A 26,606-nucleotide genomic window follows, 5' to 3' on the forward strand; every position below is an offset into this window, starting at 1 on the left:
TACCACTTAAATGTGTTTTATTAGATAGATCAAACTCATTACAATTTTTAGATAATGAAGGCAGTATGTATTTTTACTAAATGGTTAAAAAGACGTGGTAATCATCCAAATGAATTCTAGATTCCATGTGTCTTTTTTTTTTCATGCTTTCACTATTGTTTTCCCCAAATTTTCACCTTTCAGCATTCCCATAAACGCAGCTGGCATGTTTTCAAACCCTTCAGTGATGTATTCATGGTACTGGATTTTACCCTGTATCAAAATGACAACAAATAGAACAGATTAATTTCATATTCTGAATGATATACTTTTCTCATCATAGCAACAAATTTATCAGGAACATCATTATCTTGGACATCTAAGAGGGAGGCCCAATCCACCATGAGCGAATAGTCAATCTAGTGGCATGAGCCACAAAGTACACATAAAAGTTTGGTAACGGGTGTTAGGTCACAGTATAACAATAGAAGAAATGCTACAGGAAAGTGATTAAGCAATTTATAAGTAAATCACATGGAAAAGTTTAATAATGTAATGATCTCAGAAGAGGTGGAAGAAGATGGAAAAAGGGGCCCCCTTCCAGAGTATTATCCACTTTAATCCTTCCAGTAGCTTCATGATGTAGCATCATTACCTCTCTTTGACCCCTGAAGCGGCAGAGCCTGTTCAGGAATTGTAAATACCATGGCAATCTAATAATTCGTCCTCCCTTCAAGCCCAGATTCTTTCAATATGTGTTGAACATTCACTTAGGAATGTGGGAGGGAAGGGCTTATTTAGTGAGGGTTTTTCCATTTCTCTGCTACAAGGCAGTCTACTAAGTGGAACTAATTTACATTTTCAAGGTTTTTATAAAGGGTCTTCTGTGGAGACTGGCGTTACCGGATACCATTTATTTTCTTAACATATTCCAGTGATGGCTTAGTACCCTTTATGAATTTATGGAGGGACAATTTGCTTGGGGTCACTCAACTAATTGATAAGTACGGAGGCTGGGATTTGAGGAGGCCTTGACTAGGAAGCCCCAGCTCTTTTCTGTTCTTAAAGGAGGCAAAGAACCTGTAAAGGGGCAAATGCTGTAATCAAAAGTTTATAAGTTAAAAGTAGAGGATGAATACTAATATATAGGTGATAATAATATGGTAAATTAAGGTGCAGAATACAGGGCATATTGAAACCCTTTGTACCATCTTTGTGATTTTTCTATAAATCTCAAACTATTCTAAAAGAAAAGTATATTTTCAAGAAGAAAAAGAGATGAGAAAAAAAAATAAGTAGTTGAGAGAGAAATTAGGCCAATTCACTAGTTACTGAAAACAAAACTGTAATTAGGTCCACTCTGTTAGAAGGAGGCATTAGGAAGACCAGCACAGTGGTTTCTTGTTGTCAGTTGCCATCATGGGAGGGCTAGATCAGATTTCACCAACAGGGACAAAGAGGCTCCACACTGGGAGCTTGAAAATCATTCAGCTCTTCCCAGCTTCCTGGAAAGAGCCCAGCTCAGCACTCCAAGCGTTGGACTGGGAAAAACACCAAGCTCCAGTGGCTGCCAGAGGAGCAATCTATTTGAATTGGGAAAGGATGATAAAGCCAAGAGTTTAGAAGTGTGATATCACTTTTCCCCTCCAAAACTAAAATAATGCTCCTTGGTTATTCAGAATTCTGTTGACTAAAACTGCAAATTGTGAAAGATGGGAAAAGTATCACAACATAGGACAGGATTGGCTTCTTCCTGTGGATTGAAAGCCATGGCTATAGGAAGATGCCAATTTGGGACCTGGAAGAGCCACAGCCCCAAATATATGCCTCTCCAACATTTATCCAACAATATTCATCTAGAGTTTACATTGATTCAGACACTATTCTAGGTGGTGGGGATACATCAGAAAAAAACGCATGAATGTTGCTGCCTTCATGGAGGTTACATTCTCACAGGAGGGCGATGGGCAATAAATATACATGAATTATAGTATACATCATGTTAAAATATAATAATTTCTATGGGTAAAAGTAAGATAAGGAGGATCAAGAATGGAGGGGGACTGCAATTTAAAATAGGGGCATTATGGGGCACCTGGGTGGCTTAGTCAAGTTAAGCGTCCAACTTTGGCACAGGTCATGATCTGGTGGTTCATGAGTTTGAGCCCTGCATCCAGCTTTGTGCTGACAGCTCAGAGCCTGGGGCCAGCTTCGGATTCGGTGTCTCCCTCTCACTCTAACCTCTTACCTGCTCACACTCTGTCCCTTTCTCTTATTAATATTTAATAAACAAATATTTAAAAAATAATAAAAAAAAATAAAATAGGGCCATTTTAAAAGTTGCCTCATTCAGAATGTAGTTATGACTTGAAGGAGATGAGTGAATTAAGGAAGCAGTTACAGACGGCAGAGGGAAGTGGGGAGGGATTGGGCAAAGAAAGCAAGGAGTGAACCCTAAGAAATGAAATTAGGTAATGGAGGCCAGATCATGTACAATCTCGTAGGTTTTTTTTTTTTATTAGTTTATTTTTGAGAGGCAGAGAGAATCAGAGTGCCTGTGGGGGAGGGGCAGAGAGACAGGGAGACACAGAATCAGAAGCAGGCTCCGGCTCTGAGCTGTCAGCATAGAGCCCAATGCGGGCCCGAACTCACAAACCGTGAGATCAAGACCTGAGCCGAAGTCAGTCGCTCAACCGACTGAGCCACCCAGGCGCCCCTCGTAGGTTTTATTGTAAGTGAAATGGGGAGCTTTGCAGAGTTTTGAGCATAAGAATGACATGGTTTGATTTATGCCTTAAAAGATGACACTGGCAGCTGTGTTGGGAATTGTCTGTTGGGGCACAAAGTTGGGAGGCCAGACAGAGGCTACTAGGCTAGATAAGAAGGTGGCCTGGACCAGGGTGGTGGCAGTAGAGGTGGGAGAGCTGGACAGATTCTGTGTATATTTTGAAGGCTGAGCCACCAGAATTTCCCAACAGATTAAATGTGGGTCTGAGAGAAAGAAAGGAATCAAAGATGATTTCAAGGTTTTTGGATTGAGCAACTGGGGGGGTGGGGGTGGGGATAGAATTGCCGTCACTGAAATGGTGAGGTCTGTATATGGAATGGATTTGGCAGGAAAGATCAAGACATATTTAGTTTTTGACGTGTTGAGTCGAAGATGTGTATTACATATCTAAGTGCAGCTGTTGAGCAGCCCAGAGCCCTGGGGAGAGATCCAGGCTGGAGACAGACATTCAGGAGCTGTCAGCATACCAATGATATTTAAAGCCAAGAGCCTGGATGAGCTAAGTAAGGGATAGACAGATTGTGGGCAGAGAAGAAAAGAAGTCCAGTGACCATACCTTGGGACACTCTATTATTGATCTGCAGAGGAAAAAAAGAAGTTAGCAGAGGAGGAGGTCCTCTGAGAAGGACAAATCTGTGAGGAAAACCAAGAGACAAGGGAAGGCATGGGAAGAAAGTGTACCAAGGACAATGTGATCACCTCTGTCAAACACCCCCCAGAGCCAAGTGATACTAAGAACTGACCACTGCAGTTCACAATCAGGACATCGTCAACCTTGACCAAAGCAATTATGGTGGAGCGGCAAGAGTACAAAAGCCTGATATGTGGGTTCACGAGAGAATGGAAAGAGAGGAACTGCAGACACTGAGTGTCAACACTTCCTGGGGCATCTGGGGGGCTCAGCTGGTTAAGTGTCCCACTTGGGCTCAGGTCATGATCTCATGCTTCCTGAGTTTAAGACCTGCATGGGGCTCTGTGCTGACAGCTCAGAGCCTGAAGCCTGCTTCAGACTCTGTGTCTCCCTTTCTCTCTGCCCCTCCCCTGTTCACACTCTGTCTGTCTGTCTGTCTCTCTCTCTCAAAAAAAAAAAAAAAAAAAAAACCACATTAAAAAACAAACACTTCCTGGTATTTTGTTCTAAAAGGGGGAACAGTGAGATGCACCTGGATTTGCAGTGGAAATGAAGCCTATCATGTCAGAAGAGAATGGGATCCAGTGTACAACTGGGGGAGTGGCTCTGGAGCTCCTCACCTCTAAGACCCATGTCAGCAAGTCTTTCAGAGCCTTCTGACGGACATCTCCTTGCCAGCGGGTGACAATGAACCCTTCCATGCGGAGTTGCTGATAGATGATATTCTCTGGGGGTGGGCCTGTGAAAAAGGCGGACACATTTAGGTGCCAGGGTCCAGGGAGGTGGCCGTGGTGAAAACACAAGCAGGATAAGTCACATCACTGTTCTAGATTTCTCCACTCTTTTCTGATCCACGAGGTTGTCCAAAAATCAACATGCCCTCTGTGGTAGACAGAATAATGGTCTCCACAGGTGGCCATATCTTAACTCCCAGAACCTATGAATGTGCTTCCTTACATGGCAAAAAGGACTTGGCAGACATGATTAAGTTAAGGGCCTTTAGATGAAGAGATTATTCTGTATTATACAGGTGGGCCCAATATAATCACAAGGGTCCTTGGAAGGGATGCAGAAAAGTCAGAGTCAGGAAAAAATATGTGATGATGGAAGTACAGATTAGAGTGAAAGAGAGAGAAAGACAGACTTTGGAAGATTCTGTGCTGCTGGCTTTGAAGATGGAGGTAGGGACCATGAGCCACAGAATACAGGCAGCCTCTAGAAGCTGGAAGAGGCAAGGAAACAGACTCTCCTCTTGAGCCTTCAGAAAGAATTCAGCCCTGCTGATCCATGTTAGACTTTTGACCTCCAGAACTATAAGGCAATAAATCTGTGTTGTTTTAAGCCACTAAATTTGTGGTAATTTGTTACAGCAGCAATAGGAAACTAATACACACTCAGTCCTTGCACAGGCTTCTGTGCAAGGAAGCCAGGGAATGTTCAGCCTGCACATGCCAGAAGCAAGGCCCACCAAACACTGCCCAATGGCAGTCCATAGAACAGTGTTCTATGGAACAGAAGTGGGTCCTGAAGATAACGTGAAAATGTTCCTGTGCTAATCAACCATAAATACCCTGATATTCCCGACATGTAGAATGTTCTTTTTCAGAATCACATGGAAGGCTTATGAAAAGAGATTGCTGGCCCCTCCCCCAGTTTCTGATTGTGGCTATGGAATGGGTCCCAAGAATCTATATTTCTAACAAATTCTCAGGAGATGGTGATGCTGTTAGTCCTGGGCCCACACTTTGAGAACCACCAGCCTAGAAAAAGTACCAGCCTACTCTGCAGCCTATCAAGAAGGTAGTACTCAGGGCCCCTGGGTTGCTCAGTCAGTTGGGCATCCAACTTCGGCTCCGGTCGTGATCTCATGGTTCATGGGTTCGAGCCCCATGTCGGGCTCTGTGCTGACAGCTCAGAGCCTGGAGCCTGCTTTGGATTCTGTCTCCCTCTCTCTCTGCCCCTCCCCCACTCACACGCGCGAGCGCGCGCACGCTCTCTCTCTCTCTCTCTCTCTCTCTCTCAAAAGTAAATAAACATTAAAAAAAAAAGGTAGTACTTTTCTGTGTGAGAGAGAAAAGGTTGTGTTGGTTGCCTGGCTTATTTTCCCAAGGATCCTGAGTGACCAGAAACTGAGGGAATGACACCTGAACATAGTCTTAAAAGTTTCAGTAAGTCAGGTAAACATGCCCCTGAAACCTCAGCACCAGATGAGCCAAGGTGACTGGCAGAATTTATTTGCGGCATCCTTGATAACTGGCATCGCTCAAGCTGAAAGTTCCTACTCCCTACTTTGGAGAAAGTCACATTAGCAGTCAGAAAAATAAGGCCTTATCCTGAACCAAAAGAAACTGGTGCAAGAGGAGTGAGATATGAGGGTGACACAAGACAGCAGCATGTCCAAATGTCAGGTTGCCCTTGCAGAGAGGGTGCTTCTTTAGGAGATGCACACCAACCATATTTCTCTTTAGGTTAAGAACTGGAATCCTCATTTCCTCATCTTGGGAGAGGATGAAATACCATTTTTGGGCTTATCCACCCTGATGGGAATATAGTTTCTTTATTGGGAGCAAGAAGAATGTGGCATTTGAATGTGGCATTAATGCTGGGGCAAATAATTACCTCTGAGCTATCCTAACAGTGATATATGTTAGAATTTCTGGAGCTCAGAGGAAGGGCAGGATCTCATCTAAAATGAATGGACAAGGCCAGCTGACGTCTCAAAGACCTTCAACTTCCAATCTAATTGCTAACAAGACAAGATCAAGTTACTGGACCCAAATATTTGGCTGTACCTTATTGGACTATGGTCAAGAAAATGCATCCTGGTGCTTTGCTCAACGGACAGGCAGAAGATTTCCCAGGATTCTAGCTTAGCTTCAATTAGAAAAATAGAGGGGGGAAAAGTCCATAGCAATAAGACTGCCAAGTGCACCTGGAGTCTTTTTGGAGATGGTAGTATCTTTGATTTTTCCCAGCCCAAGAGGGAGTCTGCAAGCTGTCCTTTCTCAGTCCCTTCCACTCTCGCTCACCTATCTCAGTGCAGTTGTGGGATTGTTAACTAGCAGGGCTGTAGGGTTTCATTCCCATGAGTGAAGCCCATCACAGAAGCCAAATTTATTTATGGTTATCATCCCAGATCTTGATGATAATCTCTAAGATTCCTTTTGCTCTTTTTTTTCTTTTTTTGGACCACAGGTCAATCTATAATCTCACCAACAGCACAAAATCGTTGTAGTAGGAAAGGACTCTGTACGAGGAGTGCAGAAGGCCTGTCTTTGAGTCTCTTACTAATAGGATTTAAAGAGCCTCTGGCCTTCTTGCCCATTCATCTCCCCATTCATAAAACAAGAGGCCTGCACAACATCTCTCAGAGAGTTAGGATTTCACAAATAGAGTTCTCTAGTTGATACTGCTTTTAGACCTTTGTGGGTATAAAGAGGGCAGAGGGCAGGCAGTCTCAGCATAGGAAGAGTGGAGAAGTGGAGATGGATGCACAAAAGAAACAAAATAAGGACAGTCCAGGAACAGAGGGGAAATGCATGCTCCTCTCCCTTTCCATGGAAATTGTCAGTCTGGGGGAGCCAGTGTGTCCTGAAGCTCTAGGAGGCACTGCCCTCCACTGTCGGAAGGAAATGGCGGCCTGCTGTTTGCTTCACCCACATTGAGTCATCCTCTCCAATCCCCATTCCTCCAGCAATGTTCTGAATATCCTAAAGAACCCTGATATTGCACCAGCCAGGCCAAGGTGTTCTGTCTCTAAATCAAAGCATGGCTGTCTTTTCACAACTTTGCCCAAAACAATAGGTAAACAATTAAAACTTTTAACAATTATCAACAGTTCTTCCCTATTTTCAGATTCTGTTATTTCTCTATATCAAAATCGAACATAAGTTATTTAGCACAAACATATAAAAATACATAGTTTTAGTTTAATAAACACTACTTCATCAAGAATATCAGGAAGTCTGGGGAGCCTGTGTGGCTCAGCCAGTTAAGTGTCCAACTTTGGCTCAGGTTATGATATCACAGTTCGTGAGTTCAAGCCCCAGGTTGGGCTCTATGCTGACAGCTCAGAGCCTGGAGCCTGCTTCGGATTTTGTGTTTCCCTTTCTCTCTGCCCCTCCCCTGCTCACACACACACACTCTCTCTCTCTCTCTCTCTCTCTCTCTTTCTCTCTCAAAAACAAATAAACATTAAACAAATTTTTTAAAAAGAGGAAAAAGGAGAAAATTATTTTTTAATTATTTTTTAAAAAGAAAATTATTATCAGGAAGTCTTTTTAATATTTTGATAGTCACTGGCCTATATACCATATCCGTGAATTTTCTCCTTTCCAGTCTTTCTACATCTGTGGTCGTGTGCATGAGCTCATTACCTGGGGGAAGTGGGCGAGTAGTATTATACACAGAGATGGCCCCACAAATAGCAATCCTTCCAAACTTCTTCATCTGGGGGATAACAATGTTTGAAAACTCTCCACCTACCTAAACAGGATGAAAAAACAAAAAACAAAAAACAATCCACTTTAATCTGAACACTAGAAGATTCAGGAGAATCATTAAGTCACAATTACCATTTCATAACATTTATTTTAGAAGGAAAAAAATCAGACTGAATTAGCACAACAGTGCAGAAAATTGCACTTGAAAGGGACATGTGAGGTTGGACATTTCTGTTTTACTGTAGGAACGTACCATATATAACTTATACATTTTACTTTATTATATTTTGGGGTTTTCTGACCAGTTCAATAATCTCTTTGCCCCTATCTAAAACCATGGAAAAAAATAGTCGGAAGACACATCAAGAACAAAGTTGGAAGACTCATATTTGACAATTTCAAAACTTACTACAAAACTGTATCAATCAAGACAGCATGGGAGCAGAAATATAGATCAACAGAGCTAAGTTGTGAGTCCAGAAATAAACTCTGACTTTATGGTCAATTGATTTTTGACAAAGTCCCAACACAATGAAATAGGGGGAAAAAACAGTCTTTTCAACAACTGGTGCACAATTACTGGCTATGGTAAAGAATGAAATTGGACCCCTCCTTACACAATACATAAAAATTAACTTAAAATGTATCATGGGCCTAAATGTATAAGCTAAAGGCATAAAACTCTTACAAGAAAACATAGGAGTAAATCTTTGTGACCTTGGATAAGGTAAAGCCTTCTTAGACATGACATCAAAAGCCCAAACAACAAAAGGAGACATAAATCAGCCTTCATCAAAATTTAAAACTTCTACAGGGCTCCTGGGTGGCTCAGTTGGTTAAGTGCCCGACTTTGGCTCAGATCATGATCTAGTGGTCTGTGAGTTCGAGTCCTGCATCAGGCTCTGTGCTGACAGCTCCGCGTCTGGAGTCTGCTTTGAACTCTGTGTCTCCCTCTCTCTCTGCCCCTCCCCTCCTTGCGCTCTGTCTCTCTCTCTCTCTCTCTCTCAAAAATAAATAAACATTTTTAAAAAATTTAAACTTTTGTGCTTCAAAGGACACCATCAAGAAAGTGAAAGAAAAGAAAAGAGAAGGTGAAAGACAACTCACAGAATAGGAGAAAATTATTGCAAACCATATTCAGTCAATCCTTATTATTGGTATATTCCGTAGTTGAGAAAGAGACTACTTGCTAACATTTATTTATATCCCTCAAATCAACACTCACAGGGCTTTCCTGCTCATTTGCAGACGTGCCTAAAGCAGTGAAAGATGCACAAAGTTCCCAGCTAAAGTAAAAAAAAAAAGTTGAGGTTCTCTCTCCTTTTTTCACCTCTCCCAGAGATTACCAAGGGGGGAAGGCAGAAGGGCACAGTACAGAGTAGTTCAAAAAGCTCCAGCTCTGGGGTTGGTTGGATGGGGTCTGAATCCCAACTCTGGGAGGATCAGTTTGTGGGGCAGCCGTAGGCAAACTTCTTAACACTTCTGAACCTCCTTTTCTCTTTTAAAAAATGAAGAAAAGAAAAGCTGTAGGAAGAGTTGTTTCTAGGATTTAAGATTGCAATGGAGGTAAAATATATACATGTATGTACATACTTGCCCTAGAAGCAATGCTCGTTGTTCGTGGTGACTTGATAGAACATAACTACCAGGAATACTGAGAATTGACTGTATCTGATGAGGGACCTATCATAACTCTTATAAAGAACTCTTGGGTGGGAGAGAGCCAAAGCATAAGAGACTCTTAAAAACTGAGAACAAACTGAGGGTTGATGGGGGGTGGGAGGGAGGGGAGAGTGGGTAATGGGTATTGAAGAGGGCATCTTTTGGGATGAGCACTGGGTGTTGTATGGAAACCAATTTGACAATAAATTTCATATATTAAAAAAAAAAAAAAAAGAACTCTTGGGGTGCCTGGGTGGCTCAGTTGGTTGAGTGACCGACTTCGGCTCAGGTCATGATCTCAAGGTCTGTGAGTTCAAGCCCCACATCGGGCTCTGTGCTGACAGCTCAGAATCTGGAGCCTGCTTCAGATTCTAGGTCTCCCTTGCTCTCTGCCCCTCCCCCACTCATGCTCTGTCTCTAAGAATAAATAAACATTAAAACAAATTTTAAAAACTCTTAAAACTCAACAAATTGAAAAATGGGCAAAATATCTGAGTAGACGTTTCTCTAAAGAAGATATATAAATGGCTCATAAGCACATGAAAAGATGCCCAATACCATTAGCAATTAGGGAAATGCAAATCAAAACCACAGTGAAATACGACTTCAAACCAACTAGTATAGCCATAATCAAAATGATAGTAAGTGCTGGCGAGGATGTAGGGAAATTGGAACCCTCATACGCTGCTGGTGGGAATGTAAAATAGTGCAGCCATTTTGCAAAATAGTTTGTCAGTTCCTCAAAATGTTAAATATGGAGTCATCACATGATACAACAATTCTACTTATAGGCATATACCCAAGATCATGAATGTTCACAGCATTATACGTAATAGCCAAAAGGTGAAAATTACTCAGATGCTCATCAATCGATTGATGGATAAATAAAATGTGGTATATCCATACAATGGAATATTATTTTTCAGCCATAAAAAAGGAATGAAGTACTGATACATACTACAACATGGATGAACCTTGAAAACATGCTAATGTACAGTGTAAGAAGCCAGTCACAAAAGGCACTTTGGGGGGGAAATGGGTGGTGATTCATTGTGGTGATGGTTGTACAATTCTGTGAATATGCTAAAAACCACTGAATTCAACACTTCAAAATGGGTGAATTATATCTCAATAAAGCTGTTTATTAAAGGCATATGTACTTTATATATTTTAGATGGAACTCTAGAAGGCTATTCCCTTGTATAGTACTTTGTTAGTAAATAAGATATTAAGTCCATTTCGTGCTTACGTTATCAAAATAACAATCGTAACCATCAGGAGAGGCTTTTTTCAAAGTTTCTTCCAAAGACTCTACTGTTTTGTAGTTAAAGGCAACATCATATCCAAGCTTTTTAAGGTAGGCAACTTTTTCATCAGACCCTGCTGCTCCAACAACTTTGCAGCCCTAAATGGGGAGAAAAAAATGGAGACCATTTATAAGCCAAAAGCATGGACTAACTCACCTTCCTAGCCTAGTATGGTCAGGTTCCCCAAGAACACCCTCTTAGGTGCTGAACCACATACATGAAGATACCATAATGGGCCAACAGACCCATAGGTGAAATTGGTCCCTGAATCAGCCTACAACCCAACGTTAACTTTAGCTTGTCTCTGACCAACCAACAGATTCTGGTCTATGTTTATGTGGTTTACAGCTCGTTTCAACTTACTGACTTGACAACCTATTCATCTGACTCTCATTTCTTTATTTTGGGTCTTCTCTTGCAGTGACTTGCATGCTATCTTTTGGAACAGTGGTGCTTTAGACTATAATTTGGGCTCAGCTCTGGAACTCTCAGCCATCTTGTCACTTCTCCTGGTGACTGCCCCTTTATTATTTGATTTGGGCTCAAGCATTGGACTAGATAGAACCTGTCTAATCATACCATAGAGGAACTGGAGAGCATTCTGAAAAGCACTTTCAGGATGAGCTAGAGATTGTATTGGTACACAGAGAGTAGCACTTCAGAAATCTCTCTTGCATTCTTAATGTATCTTCAACTTCCAAGCAAGACCCACTAAACAAAACTCCCTGAGATCAGAGAAGGTCTGCTCTGTTCACTGTTGTATTCTCAGTGTACACTGTGGGTATTGAGTAAATGTTGGGTAATGGAAGAAGACACTTACCTTGAGCTTAGCTATCTGGCCCACAGCAGAGCCCACTGCTCCTGCTGCTGCATTAACCATCACTGTTTCTCCACCCTTCACACCACAGATGTCAAGTAGGCCAAAGTAGGCTGTTAGCCTGAGGGAAGAAAATTAAAAATATGTGGGTTGATTTGTGGCTTTCTCTTATAAGTTGTTCAGATATATCCTGAAGGCCTTCTCAACAGCCCAGTGCCATGGGTCCAATAAAAGACAGAAAATATAGGAATTGAATATTACCAGCCACTAATGGTCCACCTCCTCCTTCCTCGCTCCTAGATAGGAATAAATATGATGGGAACCAGAGAAGAAATGGAGAGTTGGTTGGAAAGGCGCTGCACCCTGTTTATCCCTAGGCCAAGTCTCAAGAGCAAAAGAAGATTCTAGGACTCTGGGGGTCCTAGAATAGAGGGCTTGTGCCTCATTCCTATATACGCCCTGGGGAGATGGTGAACTTCATGGGGAAAGCCTCCATGTCATCATGGTGCCATAACCATAGAGCAGATGAGAGGATCCAAGAGAAACACCTTGAGTTTTCCATGGCTCCTAAGTGGTATGGAAGAGCTTCTGAAATTTCCCCATCTCATCCTAAGTGAGATGTTGAAGTTAGCTTGCAGGGAAAAAACTATGGGGTCTGCAAAGATGCAGCTCAGAGAGTACTGACAAGAACTGAGTGAAGAAACCACCAGCTTGGATGGCCAGCTTGGAAGGGGATGTCACTGAGGACTCAGTGGGAAAAGTCACACTTTGAAGCAGGAGAACAGCATAAGACTAAGATAGATCAAGACCAAGAAGTTATTGGGGCACCTGGGTGGCTCAGTTGGTTAAGCGTCCAACTTCGGCTCAGGTCATGATCTCACAGCTCATGAGTTCGAGCCCCACGTTGGGCTCTTTGCTATCAGCAAAGAGCCCACTTCAAATCTTCTGTCTCCCTCTCTCTCTGCCCCTCGCTTGCACTCGCTCTCTCTCAAAAATAAACATTTTTTATAAGTTAAAAAAAAAAAAAAGATCAAGAAGTTGCTGTCGCCCCCCTGTTGACATGGAATCTGTTAGCCTTGGAAGCTCTGCATCAATCTTGGGGAGAAGAAAAAGAAAATTCTGAGTTTTGAACCTGAACAATGTGAGAAATCACTAAATTAAACTGAGGCTCTGTTTTACTACACAAGCCAAGATGCAGGCTTGGGATAGAGATGAAGTACAGCAATAGAAAAATTTTTGAGTTTTATAATCACGCCCCTGAGTCTGAGTCAAAGAAATCTATATCCCCTGTGGCAATTGCTAAGCCACTTGCAAAATTTCAGACAAATTCATGTAAAGTTGTTTCTATAAGAAACAAACTATACATTAGCCTTTGCCTATATCCGGGGACCCATTAGAGTTGGACATTAAAGGCAAGGCAGTGAAAGGCATAGAAATCTACACATTTTCTGAGGATCCAAAAGCTAATATTCCCAGTAATTTTCAAAAGATGAATGGAGCACCATCTGCCTCAGAATCACCCGGAGTTTTATTAAAAATTTAGATTCCCAGTCCCCACCTCAGACCCACTGGTCCAGAAATACTGGGACATGAACATCTGAATTTCATAAGAGTAGGTGATTCTTAGGAATTTAAGCAACTGAGAACCACCACCTTAATGAATGCCGAAACCAAAGCACACTGGGTGAGCTAGCATAACCTCAAAAGAGAAGCAGAAGGTGCATTTTCTGATTATATCATTCCACTCATGACAATCGTTACCACCCCCCAACCCCGATCTCCCTTCTAGAAACCCTAAAATCACCTCTCAATTAGACATACTGCCCTAGAAGACACAAGGCCTCTCCCAAACATCATATCCTTTTAGAAGTAAAATGGAGAAGCCAACAGTAAAGCAATCTTAGAGGAAAAATTAAAGGTACCTTTGGGACTAAGGGGGGACTTAACATATAACAGTTTGGAGAGCAAAACACATGAACTCCTCCAGCTTAACTGAGAAAACAGAGGTCCACTGAAGGAAATAATGCAAACCTGGAGGGAATGCTAAATCTCTGGAGCCTGGACAGCTGAAAGGCACCCTAGGTTTCAAAGTTCAACTTCTTTTTTTTTTTTTTTTTTTTAATTTTCTTTTTTTTTTTTTTGAACGTTTATTTATTTTTGGGACAGAGAGAGACAGAGCATGAACGGGGGAGGGGCAGAGAGAGAGGGAGACACAGAATCGGAAACAGGCTCCAGGCTCTGAGCCATCAGCCCAGAGCCTGACGCGGGGCTCGAACTCACGGACCGCGAGATCGTGACCTGGCTGAAGTCGGTCGCTTAACCGACTGCGCCACCCAGGCGCCCCACAACTTCTTTTTTTATAATGTTTATTTATTTGTTTTGAGAGAGCGAGAGAGAGGGGGAGGAGTGGGGAAGAGACAGGGAGAGAGGCAGAGAATCCCAAGCAGGCTCCACACTGTCAGCAGAGATCCCCACAGTCTCACAAATTATGAGATCACGACCTGAGCCAAAATCAAGAGTTGGACGCTCAACCCATTAAGCCACCGAGGCACCCTAAAGTTCAACTTCTTTTATGGTCTATAGCAGAAGTTCTAGCACTCTTGAAGGGCCGACCCATCCCACTGGTAAGTAGTCCAGAAGGCAGGAATTGCTCAAAGAATGGGCAGTGTGTCACTAGAGAAGGTTAGAAGCATGGGATAATGCCTCTCCCTCAATCAGTGAGAACCAATGGTATGAAGTTGATTGTTTATGGAGTAAAAATGCACTCCTTGGGGGTTTGGAACAGGGTGAATGAGAAGTACACACAAATGAGTAAGTTATCCTCTGTTTTAGGATTCAAATCTCCTAATATTTTACAGATTACTTTCTCCCCATCTAAGTCATGGGAGACTTGCTCCAAGGTTTCCTCATGTCTGCCTTCACCCCTGCATTCCTACACCTGGCTCACAACTTAGAACGACAGGTGGGATAACAAGGTGGGAGGAGAAGTTCTCCCTCGTAGAGGTTATGGGGCAGGTAGGCAGGACCTGGAAGTGCTATAATTCTATTCAGTGCTTATTTGAAAGTAAGAAGGGGGCGCCTGGGGGGGCTCAGTTAAGCGTCCCGCTCTTGATCTTGGCTCAGGTCATATCTCAAGGTTCGGGAGATCAAGCCCTGTGTTGGGATTCTCTCTCTCCCTCTCTCTGCCCCTCCTCTGCTCATGCTCTCTCTCTCTCTCAAAAAATAAATAAACTTTAAAAGAAGACTAAAAAAAAAAAAGCAAAAAGGTATTAAGCACCCTATAATTTCACATTAATTTCAACATTGCCTCTTGGTCACAGCAATACTAAGGAGGTCATAATCTGAGTGCAATATGAAGTTGGGGTGTATGGGACTGGTTTTTGCTAGAAGCTGATCATGTGAGGTATACATATCCAGTTCATTCTTTAGAAGTCCTTCAAAGTATGAAAAAGAAGGAGGGAGGGAGGGAGGAAGAGATCAAATAACTTAGAGAAAGAAAGGAAATACATGAATTTCAGGCTAAAAAAGTTTTGGGGGATTCCAAAAGGAATTCAATTGACCTTGCTTCTCCAGGCCACAAAAGGAAATTTGGAGCCTAAAGTACAGCTGAGATAGGATGAACTGACCAGGAGTCTTCCTGAGGGACAAGGCCAAAGGACTCTTGTGGAGTTTAAGTCTGTGCCAGCTGAGTGACTGTGCAACCATACTTGTGATTCATCTCATTTAAACTTCAGATCTCTTTATACCTCAGGAGATTCAGATGTGCATAGGGAAAGGTGAGGAATGAGAGACAGCGCAGAAAAGCCAAGGTATATTGAATTCTCTTCCCCTTTTCAAACTCTGAAATGGAGACAGAGACCCTGAAGCCAAGACTCTTCCAGGGACAAAAGGAGCTGGTCCCTTTGTGTTACCATTTGCCAGCTGCTAAAGAGGGATCATGCCCCATGCTGCTTCTCACTGCCGCTCTCTGGTTCTGAGGGTCTCTGGCTGGATTTTTCCCTTTCTTTCCTTTAGTCCAAGGCCAACTCTAACCCATCTTATTCCCTTCTCAGTCCCACCATTTACTCTAACCAGCCCCTGAGCCTAGAATGTCTTGGGTCTCTTCTTGTTGACCACATTCTAGACAAACTATTTTGGAAAACCAGAATGTCAGATATTCAAATAAATGAAACATACCCATGAAACTCACCCTGTCATGCCAACTGTTCCCAGAGCCAAAGACACTGGTAATGTGTCTGGCCACTCTGCAGGCAGTTTTTCCAGATCTTTCCCATCAGAAATGGAGTGAGTTGTCCAGCCTGAAGAAGCCACTACCATAGTTCCTGTTGGGAAGGCTGAGTTTTTACTTTCCACAACTCTGAAAGATAAAGCACATTAAGATGTGGGAAACCTCTTTTCTTTCAAGGGAGTTAGGATGCTGCATGGTTAGTATTCCTAAAAGGGCATGGAAGTTAATATTCCATGATTGAATACCCCACCACATCTCTCCATCTTATTCCTAGCCATTGGTTTCTCCTCCTCCTTGAGAAAAAAATATGGGCCATTAGGGAGGAACTCTCTGAACTGGTTCAACATCTGTCTCTGTCCTCACCCACTTCTCTTTAAGCAAGAGGTGTACATCCTCTGGTTCAAGGTGTTCTGTTCTGTTCTTCAGGGGCCACCCTCCATCTCCTAGCCCCTCCTCTCTCCTGAATATTTAACATTGTCCTCTCCACTGCCCCCTTTCCCTTTTATATTCAAACTTCTTCACTGCCCAATCACTTGACAACCCAATGCAACATGGCCTCCACCCCTGTTACTCCACTAAAGTCACAATTTCTGATTGCAAAATCTAGTGGACACTCTTCACTCATCATCTGATTTCACCTTTCAACTGTATTCAGCACTCTGGGCTACCCAAACTCTTCTTCATTGGTTTCCACAATACTGCCTTCACTGGGCTTTTTGCCTCTCCCTCTAAGCTGCTCCTTTCCTGTCTCATTTGCTGATTCTTATTCTCCCATCTTCTCCCACTGTTACCATTTTTTTTTTTACTGTCTTTCCCTTGATCATAAAATTATGTAACACATTTATTTTAGAAAAGTTATAATATATAAAATAAAAAATCAGTTCTAATCCCATAATACAAAGATAACTGCTAATATTTTGGGATATGTTATGGCAATCTTAATGATATATTTTAAAATGTGTATTATAAGAATGCAAACTGGTACAGCCACTGTGGACAGAAGTATAGAATTTCAAAAAATTAAAAATATAATTACCATATGATTCAGTAATTCCACTACTAGGTATTTACCAAAAGAATGGGAAAACACTAATTGAAAAAGATATATGAACCTCTATGTTTACTGCTGTACTATTTACAATAGCCAAACTATGGAAGCAACCCAAGTGTCCTTCCATAGATGAATGGAATAAGATACGCGCGCGCACGCACACACACACACACACACACACACACACACACACACACAATGGAATATTCCTCAGCATAAAAAAGAATGAAATCTTACAATTGCAACAACATGGATGGATTTACAGGGTATAATGCTAAGTGAAATAATAAGTCAGTCAGAAAGACAAATACCATATGATTTCACTCATGTGTGGAATTTAAGAAACAAAGCAAATGAACAAAGAAAAAAAAGATACAAACAAAAAAATAGATCCTTAAATATAGAGAACAAACTGATGGTGCCAGAAGGGAGGTGGGTGAGGAGATGGGTAAAATAGGTGAAGGGGGTTAAGAGTACACTTATTGGGGGGCCTGGGTGGCTCAGTCGGTTAAGCATCTGACTTGATTTTGGCTCAGGTCATGATCTCCTGGTTCATTGGATTGAGCCCCGCATTAGGCTCCATGCTAACAGTGCAGAGCCTGCTTAGGATTCTCTCTCTCCCTCTCTCTGCCCTTCCCTGCTTGCTCTCTCTCTCAAAATAAAGAAAAAAATTTTTTTTTAATTTTTAATATTTTTGAGAGAGAGAGAGAGAGAGAGACAGAGCACAAGCAGGGGAGGGACAGAGAGAGAGGGAGACACAGAATTTGAAGCAGGCTCCAGGCTCCGAGCTGTCAGCACAGAACCTGACACGGGGCTCAAACCCACAAATTGTGGGATCATGACCTGAACCAAAGTCAGGTGCCCAACCGACTGAGTCACCCAGGCCCCCCAAAATAAATAAAATTAAAAAAAAATTTTTTTTAAAGGAGTACACTTATTGGGATGAGCAATGAGTAATGTATAAAATTGTTGAATCACTATATTGTAACTAATATAACACTGTATGTTAATTATACTTGAAAAGAAAATAAGTGCATTTTAAAAATGTTTATTATATATATTTACATAATTGAAATCACCTTATGTTTTGCAAGCCAGCTTTTCTCTCTCTACACTAGCATATATGACTTATACTTTTTCTCATGTTAGTAAGAATCCTTTAAAAATTGAAATGAATTTCAGGGCGCCCTTCTGGCTCAGTCAGCAGAGTGAGCAACTCTTGATCTTGGAGGTGGGAGTTGGAATGCCACGCTAGGTGTAGAGATTACTTAATAATAAAATCTAGGGGCACCTGGGTGGCTCAGTTGCTTAGGTGACCAACTTTGGCTCAGGTCATGATCTCATAGTTTGTGAGTTTCAGCCCCATGTTGGGCTCTGTGCTGACAGCTCAGAGCCTGGAGCCTGCTTAGGATTCTGTGTCTTCCCCTCTCTCTACCCCTCCCCTGCTCACGCTCTGTGTCTCTCTGTCTCTCAATAATAAATAAACGTTAAAAAGAAAAAATTTTAATAATAAAATCTAAAAAAAACCTGAGATGAATTTATTATACCAGTATTAGACACTTAGGTTATTTCCAGTATTTTCTAAATTATACTTCAATTAATATTCGTAAATATGAATTTATAATTTTCCTAGGCAATATTTCTATAAATGGAATTACTAGGTCAGAGACTATTAAAACATTTGTTAACTCTTGTTGCATGCATATTGCCAAATTCTTTTCCAGAAGGTTATGCCAACTTTTGCTTCCACCTTCAGGGTATAAGCGTATCATAACAACATTTCCATCCCTCAGTACTGTCTGTTGTTCATATACAGTACAGTATGTTGTTCATATCTTTGATCATCATATACGACCTATATGAAGAAAACTGTTAATGGGCCATAAGACAAAGATGGATAAATGGAGAGGTATACTTTGTGCCTGGAGAAAAATGTACTAAAGATAACACATTTCCTCTAAATGAATCTATAAAGTCATTGAAATCCCAAAAATCCAAATATAATTTCAATAAATGGTGTTATAACTGGCTTGTCACTTGGACATAAAGTAAATACTTCACCCATATTCCAAAATAAAAATTAAAGGATCTGAAGATTTAATTATAAAAAATTAGCATATAAAATACCAGAAGAGAGGCACCTGGGTGGCCCAGTTGGTTAAGCATCCAACTTTGGCTCAGGTCACGATCTCATGGTTCATGAGTTTGAGCCTGGAATTGGGCTCTTTGCTGTCAGTGCCAGTCCACTTAAAATAAAATAAAATACCAGAAGAAAACATGAATAAATATTTTAGTTATTTTGGAGGGGAGGATGCCTTTCTAATGATGAAATGAAACCCAGAAGCCACAATTACAAATATTAATAATTGTATCACATAAAAATTTTAAATTATGACTGGACACAGGGGAGAGATAAAGATAAAGACACAGATATTTGCAACACTCCTATTCCTAACATATAAAAAGGCTTGTACAAATCACTAATAAAAGATAAAAAGACCTAAAGGAGGAAAGGAAAGGACATAAACATAATTCACAGAAAAAAATTGATAATTAATTTACAAAAAGAATGTCAACATCACTAATATGAAAGAAATGGAAATTAAACTAAGCATGAAGTATCGTGAATTCACCTCAGATTGCCAAAATTGATGGTAAGCAATGGGCATTTATTTGGTATGAGAAAGGTTCTTTAATACTATCAGTGGGAGTGGATATTCATACAATATTTTTGAAGAGCAATTTGACATTAAATCCTCAAATTAAAAATGTGCATCTCCTTTGACCTAGAATTTATGCTTCTGGGAATTTAATGTGAAGCAATATTTATCCAAGTAGGCAAAGAATACACAGACATGCACATAAAGATGTACGTATATTCCCTGCAGAACCATTTGTAATAGAAAAAAATAGGAAACATTTGCTATCAGGAATAGATTACTTAAATGACAGATAACAGTGGAATAATTTGCAGCCATTAAAAGGTAGGTAGTATATTTATATACTATCAACAAAAGATATCCATATTAAGTGAGAAAAATAAATTTGCTGAAGGGCATATAATACTGCTAGTTAAAAAAATTATAGACATTGGTTTGTGTACTGAACAATTTTTGAAATAAGAATACATTAACAATAGTCATCTCTAAGGCTCAGATGATGGAGGAACTTTCAGTTCCCAAAATAAAAAATTGTGGTTCATTGGAATTTTTACTATAGTCATAAACTGGACAAATGCAATTTTTTAACTAATTAAAAGCAAGACTAGCAAAGTGAAATTGCAGTGATGACAATCTCACAGTCGTCCCTCCCCCACAGGAAAGGGGCAAGATGTCCCAAGTTGCTTCCAAGGTCAGTGAGTGAACCATACAGGCTGAAGAAACTGTAGGGGCGATGGACAGACTCAGGACCCAACAGAAGGTAAAAGAGAGATGTATTTTTCAAGCGCTGGGACAAATAGAAATACCTGGCCACTTGCTGCCCCATCATCGTATCACCCTCCTTCAATCTTTTGGCTGCCACTCTGGAAAAAAAAAAAATTCTTAATACATAAGAGCATCAAGGGAAAACCATCTTGAGTTTCAAGCCAAATGGAAAATCAGTGGGAAAGTGTGTGCTGATACATGAAGGTAATATAACTGGGTGAAATGCGGGAGAGCTGCTAGAAGTAAGTAGTTCTGCTCTGTGACCCCAAAGAAGCATTCTGATAGTATTTTTCTGGGAAATGAACATGAGAATCTTACCATCATATTCCACTGGGGTTGAGTTTCTACCAATGACTTAAAAGATGACAAAGACACCACTGGGTACTTGTTACTCAAATCACAAGCTGTGATATTGTGATTTAGAATTAGAATTATTATATTCTGTCTATATCCTGTTTCTGGCAGAGCACCTAAACCCCTGGGATTTCCTAATTAATGAGACTGATAAAGGTATCTTTTGTTATGTTAATGAAGTGACTTTTGGAAAGCACCTAAGGATGGGAGCTGGTTGCCAGAACCAACCATGTGATTAGAGGGCTGTAACTTTCATTTCCCTTATCCAGATCTCAGGAAGGGGAGAGGGACTAGAAGTCAAATCAGTTGCCAATGGTTAATGATTTAATCAACTGTGCCTATGTAATGAGCCTTCATAAAATACGTTCAGAGAGCTTCTGGGCTGGTGAACACAAGGAGATCTGGGGAGAGTAGTGCCCTTGGAGAGGGCATGGATGCTCCTTACCCCTCCCCACATACTTTGCCCTATGCATCTCTTCCATGGGACTTTTCCTGAGTTATATATCCTTTTATAATAAGCCAGTAATCTAGTGAGTAAACTAGCTTCATGAGTTCTATCTATGAGCCACTCTAGCAAGGAAGGTGTCGTTGGAAACTCCAAAGTACAGGTAACAATGTGGACTTGAGTCTGGCATCTGAAGTGTGTGGGGGCAGTCTTGTAGGACTGACTCCTTCACGTGTGGGATCTGACACTATCTAACTGTAGGTACTGTTAGAATTGAGTCGAATTGTAGGACACCCAGGGGTTATCAGAGAATTGGTTGGTATTGTGGGGGGAAAACCTACAAATTAGAATTATTATTGCAGAATCGTACTCGCCACACATAAAGGGATGCTAGTTAACATTTTGAAACATTTTTTACATTAAATTTGAATCTCTATTGATCAGCTCTGAAAATCATTTTAAAGAATGATGACTACATTATTTACCTAGGCAAAAACCACTGAGAAGTTAGTGCCCCATAAAGGCCTTTTATTCCCTCCCCCCTCAAATTGTTTCCTGAGTACACACATTTGATTACAGGAATACAGGTAAATGGAAGTCAAGAAAACCTTATTTTAGTCTTACCATCTTCCTCTACACAAATAAGTGCCAGTAGTAAAATGGACAAATTGGATTTGTCTTAATTTTTTGGGAAGCAATTCTGATAAGCAATTTGAGGCAAATTGTGTACATTAAGATAGGAGATGATGGTAAAATACAGGGCAGGGTAATCCCTCGTCAACCTTCTCACACCTTTGCTGGCAGAATGAGCATCCATGAATCTTATCGCTGATATTATACTGGAACAACAGGGGGAAATGACAATCAGTTGGATATTTGAAAAGATGGACTATTTCAGGGGCGCCTGGGTAGCTTAGTCAGTTGAACATCTGACTTCAGCTCAAGTCATGATCTCATGATTTGTGAGTTCGAGTCCCGCATCAGGCTCTGTGCTGACAGCTTGGAGCCTGCAGCCTGCTTCAGATTCTGTGTCTCCCTCTCTCTCTGCCCCTCCCCCGCTCGCGCGCGCGCTCTCTCTCTCTCTCTCTCTCTCTCTCTCTCTCTCAAAAATAAATAAACATTAAAAAAACATTATAAATTTTTAAATTAAAAAAATTAATTAATCAATTAACTAATTAAATAAAAGATGGACTATTTCAAAACAAGGTCCCAAACACAATACATGAATTTTTAGGAGGAAAATAATACCTCATGTAAGGATCCACAGTGAGGAACAAAGCTTCCAGCAGGACCTCTACAAAATAAAGCATTCCATAGGCAATTAGATACTCAACACTCGATGCCTTCCTTGACTTTGGCACTCTAAATAAACACAGATAACCTTTCTGCTTCAAGGTTGCCCTTCCATCAGTACTTTCTATGGAAGAGACAAGAGGGGCTCTCACATTTGGTCCAGCCCAGATCATCATCATCATCATCACGTTATTTACTCAGCACTCCATGCTTTACATGGATTATTCTAGATGATATTCTCAACGATTACTGTTTTCATTTTATTTAGGCCTAGGTTAAGGAACTTGATCAGGGCCACATTTGTAATCACTATGTTACAATGATCATATAAGGTTTCACTAACAGCCCCCATCAGTATTAAAGAATCTATATTCTGTTGCAGTGACCTCATGCACACATTCTCTGGAATTTTGAATCTGAGTCCTGGCTACCCCAATTTAGATGGGACTGAACTTTGCCATGCTATTTGATTGCATGTCCTTTTCTCAAAGCCTGCCTACCTACCTGTAAACACCTTTTATTGTCTGTTCTACAAAGCTAATCTCCAAACATGTTATGGCACGTGCTGCCATTTCTCTCCCCTAGATTTCTTTAGGTTTACCTTGTCCTTTCACTTTCCCTAAGGGGATGGGAGACTCTTCAATGAAGGAAGAGGGTTTATCCCTCCTGTCTGTGTATAGGATAATCTGAGCTTTGCACACAGCTGCTAGGTATTGCTTTCCCCACTTGCTTACCCCATCATCAGGCTTGCCAGGACAGAGAGGAAATCCTCCCCAGAGTCTGGTCAAAGTCATGAACAATGTATCCAACCGTGAGTTTCAATTATTCAGGAAATCAGAGGGATCCCACATGACATGAAGGCTTCACACAAGAACACCCTGAAAAAGTCTCTGTGGCAGATTGCAAAATTGTCACAAATGCCTCCCATCTCTTTGTGTGGGGCCTCTTTGCCACTCCTCCCAACAAGAAGTCTATTTCTCAATCCTTGAATCTGGACTTGGCTAATGTGACTTGCTTTGCATATTAGCAAACATGATATAACTTGAGGCATGAAAGTACTTGCACATTGGAGCCTGCCAACTCCTACTGTTCTAGATCAATGAGGCCACTGTGAAAACAAAGAGCTCAAGTCAGCCTACTAGAAGAACTGAGACACACACCTCAGCAGAAAGCTTGCTAACCACCAGACATATGAGGAGGGCCCATCCTACATTAAACAGTCAGCCCAGATGAGACGTGAAGAGTTACCACCAACTTAACCCAGCCCAAATTGCCAACTCACAGAATTGTGAGCAAATAATGATTGCTGTTTGACATCACTAAACTTTGAGGTACTTTTGTTATGAAGCAAAGGCTAACTGATACAGTATTTTCCAACTCAAATCTTAGGACTTACCTCCATTGTTTAAGGGTGGGAGTTCAACTGTTTTCAGCTCAAAGTTACCATGAGTGGGGCTGCCTTCGAAGTGCTTCTTCAGGGTCCAGCTCTTAGCATAAACCATCCTGAAGTTCCTGGAACACAGTAAAGATGTAGTCAGCTACCACGAAGTGACTGGATTATTAAGACTTCCTAGCCATTGCAATGAAGACAGGAGGGTCTACTCATCATCTACTTCTCTTCATTATCATTTAATACCAACCACATTTATTATTTATTATATTTCCATTGCTGTGCAAAACACTTCAAATGCATTATCTCATTTTATCCTCCTAAGTTCCCTATTAGATAGGCATTGTCACTGCCAGTACCAATGAGGAAACTGAGGCTTCCTCAGAACTCTCCAAGGCAAGGGAAAATGTAAACCAACACAGAAATTCTTCTCAGCTACCGCTAAGGTTTCACCAGGACACTCAACAGCCACCTCATGTGCAAATATTCTGTTTCTCACCTCACATAGAGCGAATCCTGAGAAAGAGTGTCAAACACAAAGAACCGAAGGGAGGAACACTCACATCTTTCAGCCGGATAAAGCAACGTTCTAAGGCAAACAGTCTCATCCTGCTGAACACCACGGCGTGGCGCTGCTGCTCTGCTCAGTGGTGAATTTACTCTGGCACCAAAAGGGAAATCCAGGGTTTAAACTTGCCTTCACAGGGAACCAAGAGAGATGATCCAGGCTGCCCTGAGCTTTGGGATCAGGACATTTTGCTTGGACCGATCTACCCCGCATCATGTGGGAGCCTCTCCTTCCTCACGTGTGTACTGCCAGCTGACAGGCCTGTCCCCCAGCAATGTAAGCAGAAAGAGGGGTTGACGGATATAAAAAGCTGAAATAGAGCTTTGCCGACACAGAAGTCATTTTAGGCCCTCCTGACACTACTTACCCAAGTGCACCTCCTTCAGAATTTCCTAGGAGGTGTTAGAATTACAAAGGAATGCAAAAACCTCAGAAGTTAAGGATTTTATGGAAACAAATCGTCTTTGCCGAGCCAGAGAATAGCCTAACCTTATCAGAGACAATAAATCAATGCCAAAGCTCCCAGCGCTGTTTCAAAAGCAAAGACTGACCTCATGCACATGGTTGGGCTGTTCTTTGCTAGATTGAAACCCTTTGAGCACTCAAATTCCGGGCTAATTGGAGCCAGAGAACTGACGATGCCCACCCTTGCTGACCCTCAAGACTTCAATCAACTAGGACCTGGACTGCGTCGACTCAGGATGACCTTTGACCCAATTCATAATGAATTTGCCTTTGCAGAGCCCCTTCATGAATATGCATGTATCATTAGCTTAAAACCTCCTCACTTTTCTTGTTCGGGGAGACACTACTTTGGGAAACATCCCTGGTGTTCTCCTTTACTCGCAAATAAAATCCTTCCTTTTCCTATTCTTTGCAGTCAAATGCTCTACCCCTGAGCTATACCCCCTACTTTTCCTATTCTTTGGCTCGGTTGTGTCTTTTCACTGAACACCCACCAAGAGGAGACCCCAGTTTGGGGTAACAGCAGGGCCCTGGACATTTCTGCATTGCCAGGGGAGCGATCCCGGCGGGCGGATCCGTAGTCCTGCTCTTCTACTTCTTTTCCCAAAAAGGCAGCTGAGAGCGAATTCTGAACTCGCTGCCAGTCCAGAAGCCCCCCCACCCCGGAAAGAGTGTAGCCGAAGAGGCCGCAGAGTTCACGGAGTCCCACCCACCAGAGGGAGATGTCCAGGTGCAGAGTCCGCAGGCGCGCTTGCTCCTAGCTTCCCACCTCGTCGGCCTGCACACACCCGTGCCCACTAACCGAATTCCGACCCCTATCTTAATTGTCCTTCCACACTTGTCCCAGTTCCGCGGTTCCACAAGTTACTTGGCCAGCCGCCGCCGGGGTTGGGCAGCTATGCTGAGAACCCGGAAGGCAGACAGGCCGTGCCCTTCCCTCCAGTAGGTCTCTGATTTCTCCAAGAACGTGCTGGGACTGGGAGGAACCGATCCAGACAACTGGCTTTCTAGTTTCCTCCTAGCCCAAGACTCAGAGGTTATGCAGCAAGAGGTGAGGGAGAGCAACGCGCAAACGCTCCACAATAGGGAATTCTAGAAAATCAGCAGGAAAAAACGGTGAGGATGTTTACTTACGAGAATACGCGGGCTCCACTACCTAGACACAGAACGTGTTTGAGGTTGTGCAGCGGACCTTCCACCTTAAATCCAGGCGTGTCCCGGGAGGGGGTGGGGCTTCCTGCAGGGGCGGAGCTGCTCCTGCAAGAGTGGTGGAGCCCGGGCCCGCAGAGGGCTTCGGAAGGGAAAGCCAGGATTACCCACAAGTGTGTGTGTAGGGCGTGATTCCAATGATAATGGCCTCTATTGGAGCCCTGCCCAGGTGGAACTGTGCTTCCACTAGCGTCCTAAGTGGCAATCCGGTGGAAAGACTCCGTTTAGAAGAACGAGCCTTGGCGTCCACCGTTCAGGAAGGAAAGAGCCAAACGCAGGGTCCCCCGGCGGCCGCAGCCCAGGTCTGGCCGAGTGCTGCTTTCGATCCGCAGGATCCTCCTCAGATCACAGCTTGCCTGGTGTCCACACCTCCACCCCGTGCCCAGTCCCCAAGTCTCCCTAATGAACACCTGTTTACCTTTCACAAGTCGATACAAAGGTCCCAACGTCTGTGAGCTGTGGTCAGATTCCCCCAGGCAGGAGTGAGTGCTCTTCACTGAGGCGACCTCCGAGTCAGAACATCTAGCCCTTCACAGGGCCTTTCTGGGACTC

General features: G+C 42.2%; 1 protein-coding gene across 4 annotated transcripts; it reads right to left on the reverse strand.

Moving 5' to 3' along the window:
- On the reverse strand, nucleotides 1-26,606 carry PTGR1 (prostaglandin reductase 1). 4 transcript variants are annotated; one of them, XM_086683704.1, is made up of 11 exons: nucleotides 26,473-26,606; nucleotides 25,980-26,136; nucleotides 23,819-23,934; nucleotides 22,378-22,423; nucleotides 20,372-20,428; nucleotides 15,816-15,983; nucleotides 11,630-11,747; nucleotides 10,752-10,907; nucleotides 7,775-7,883; nucleotides 4,019-4,137; nucleotides 1-252 (listed from the first exon to the last, which is right to left on the reverse strand). In XM_086683704.1, the coding sequence occupies exons 3-11, from the start codon at nucleotides 23,922-23,924 to the stop codon at nucleotides 142-144; spliced, it is 990 nt and encodes a 329-aa protein (XP_086539830.1). In that variant the 5' UTR covers nucleotides 23,925-23,934; nucleotides 25,980-26,136; nucleotides 26,473-26,606; the 3' UTR covers nucleotides 1-141. The 4 variants fall into 4 exon arrangements, with proteins under 4 accessions (XP_086539830.1, XP_086539831.1, XP_025767856.1 ...); XM_086683705.1 differs by lacking the exon at nucleotides 26,473-26,606 and having other exon boundaries at nucleotides 25,980-26,137; XM_025912071.2 differs by lacking the exons at nucleotides 25,980-26,136; nucleotides 26,473-26,606 and adding an exon at nucleotides 25,559-25,812.

This window comes from Puma concolor, chromosome D4 (genome assembly GCF_028749965.1).
Source record: "Puma concolor isolate L17-30 chromosome D4, mPumCon1.1.hap2, whole genome shotgun sequence".
NCBI classification, from domain to species: Eukaryota; Metazoa; Chordata; class Mammalia; order Carnivora; family Felidae; genus Puma; species Puma concolor.

Bases quoted from the DNA above. Each gene is read 5' to 3' on its own strand.
- PTGR1 (XM_086683703.1), bottom strand. From the start codon at position 25,383: ATGTCCAGGGCCCTGCTGTTACCCCAAACTGGGGTCTCCTCTTG. The intron at 20,429-22,377 runs GTATTATTTTCC...TTTTTTTTCCAG, and splicing joins ACTGTGGATCCTTACATGAG to AGTGGCAGCCAAAAGATTGA. The intron at 15,984-20,371 runs GTATTTCTATTT...TTTATCTTTCAG, and splicing joins ATGGGGCAGCAAGTGGCCAG to AGTTGTGGAAAGTAAAAACT.